This window comes from Penaeus vannamei, chromosome 4, assembly GCF_042767895.1.
Source record: "Penaeus vannamei isolate JL-2024 chromosome 4, ASM4276789v1, whole genome shotgun sequence".
Classification (NCBI taxonomy): domain Eukaryota; kingdom Metazoa; phylum Arthropoda; class Malacostraca; order Decapoda; family Penaeidae; genus Penaeus; species Penaeus vannamei.
Window position 1 is genome coordinate 1,761,773 of NC_091552.1, and position 2,500 is coordinate 1,764,272.

A 2,500-nucleotide genomic window follows, 5' to 3' on the forward strand; every position below is an offset into this window, starting at 1 on the left:
AATGATTATAATTGATATAGTAATTATTACTATAGCTATTATCATTACCATTATCGTCATAATTATCATAATTATCAGTGCCTTCATTATCATTATTATTATTGTCGTTGCTATAATCATTGTGATCATTATCAATATCATTATTGTTATTAGCAATAGCATCATTATTCTTATTATTATTATTTTGTCATTATCATTATTTTATCATTATTGCTATCATGATTATTATTGTTATTATTATCATTATTATTAATATTATCACAATTATTATTATTATTATCATTATCATCATTATGTTCACTTGTATCATCCTTATTAACATCATCATTATTCTTATTGTTATTATTGTCATTATTATTGTTATATTGTTTTTTTTATCACTATCACGATTAAAATTTTCCCATTGCTATCATTTCTGCTCTTATCATTAATGTTCTTTTCACTTTCTTCATCTTATCGTACTTATCATTATTATCAACATATCATCGTAATTGTTATTACATTCACATTTTTATTCTTATCATATCATTGTCATTATCTGGGACTCTGAGCACGTTCAACATCATTTTTTTTTTTTTCTATTACTGGCCTTCCAAATGTTGCTGTTCTTCTATAGATTATATTACTTTCATCATTAATAACATTGTTATTTATGCTCACACATACCCAGCGTACTTTTTCCACTGCGGTGACAAAATGTACAAGTCAATATCATGAACAACTAATCTCAAAACGTGTTATAATTTTTTTCTTTTTTTTAATAACATAATTTTAACCGGACCTCATCTACTATAAAGTCACAGTTCAGTGATCTTGTCTATATAACGAAATACTGTGTTACATGCTTTTCCTTGCCTCCTGTAATTGGACTCCTCTTGTTCTGTCCTCAACAAGTATACGCACTGATGTTATATTAAAGACATTATCAAGTTCATCTATGTATATTTTCCAGTACGTTATATACCATATTAATCAAAATTTAGATATGCTATCTCCTGCTATCTGTGATGTTTATTGTATAGCACAGTACTCACTTTGATGCACTTTCTCTTATTATGTATAATTTTGTGTGAGATGCGAAGAAAATTGCGTAAGTATATAGTTCCCTTCTCAAAATCAGTTCCTTTCGCACAAGAAATGTTGTTATTTTGCACACGAAAATCTATGTAGCACAAAGATTTACGATCACATTTCGTGGGACAAGGGGAGACGAAAGACCCATTACAATAATTTATAGAATATTGGCTTGTTAACTCCATGAAATCATTATCTACAATTCCCACATATTACTTTTCGTGCAGTCATAACGTAAAGCACTCCTATGACTAAACCGCAAGCTGCAAATCATTGTCCGATCATTACGGAATCTGGATCGCAGAATAATTATTTTACTTGCCTTCAAAGTCCTGTTTATTCTGTTGATAAACCTGGTTCGAAAAACGACACACACACACATGTAAACAAACACACACACACACACATATAAACACACACACACACACATATATATGTGTGTGTGTGTGTATGAGGGGGGTGTAATAATAAATAAGGTACTTGAGATGATACCAACCAAGATTTAGCAGATCATGGCATAAGGAAAATAACCAAGGTAATTAGTTATATACCTAAGTTAAAGTAGTAGATTATCATATTATCTTATATTGAACATAGGTTATTTCATCAGATTGCTGTATTTTTCAAAGGGTTATCTATTTCTTCAAAAAGTAACAGAGAAAATAACATTAATTATTAAAGCTCTCTACTACTCTGTGTGTGCATGTGACTTTGCGTGTGTACATGTGTGTGTGTGTGTGTGTGCACGCGCGCGCGTGTGTGTGAGTGCGTGTGTGTGCGTGTGTGCACTCGCGCGTGTGTGTGTGTGAGTGCGTGTGTGTGCTTGTGTGTGTCTGTCTGTGTACGTGTTTTAGTGAGCTGGCATCTTGAAAAAACTGGTCAGCACTACAAATAGTAGCTGTTCCGTCACGGTTGGGTCTCCCTGTATATATTACTACCTGCAACGGTCACTGCTTTGACACTGCTTGTCTATTTATCCATGTTAATGATTGGTCAGGCTTGTGATTTAGAAAAATGAGAAAATGAGAGTCATGTTTTAGGGGGATCAATGTCATTTCTCAGCCTTCACGTCATCATGTAGCCCGAGGGAATGTTGGTCACATATATAAACTTGATATGAACGTGTAGATGCAGTTACTACACCTCCCTTCCCACTATCGTAAACATGGCGCTCCAGGTAAGTGTAAAGTATTGGGCATCGTGTGCTGTTTTGAGTGAGTGACTAAAGATGCGTATGTGTGTGTTATGGCTAGCTTCCACTTTAGTATTTTAGTGTCAAGTTAATGTTTGAGTAGCATAGCACCACTTTTCAGATATTGCAGAGCCACTTCTGTTCTAGAATTCTAGTACCGCTAGCAATTTAAAAGTTAATACTACTTTTTTTTAGTATTTTGGTACCACTGCTATTGCACTATTATTGTGACTT

General features: G+C 33.2%; 1 protein-coding gene across 2 annotated transcripts in view; it reads left to right on the top strand.

Moving 5' to 3' along the window:
* Positions 1–2,210: 2,210 nt before the first annotated feature.
* Positions 2,211–2,500, top strand: part of LOC113806868 (cuticle protein 19) — a 2,117-nt gene continuing 1,827 nt past the window's right edge. For both annotated transcript variants that reach the window (XM_027358017.2, XM_070119663.1), the window contains exon 1: positions 2,211–2,251. In XM_027358017.2, coding sequence (XP_027213818.2) covers positions 2,240–2,251 — 12 coding nt within the window. In that variant the 5' untranslated portion in view covers positions 2,211–2,239. The remainder of the gene's footprint in view (positions 2,252–2,500) is intronic.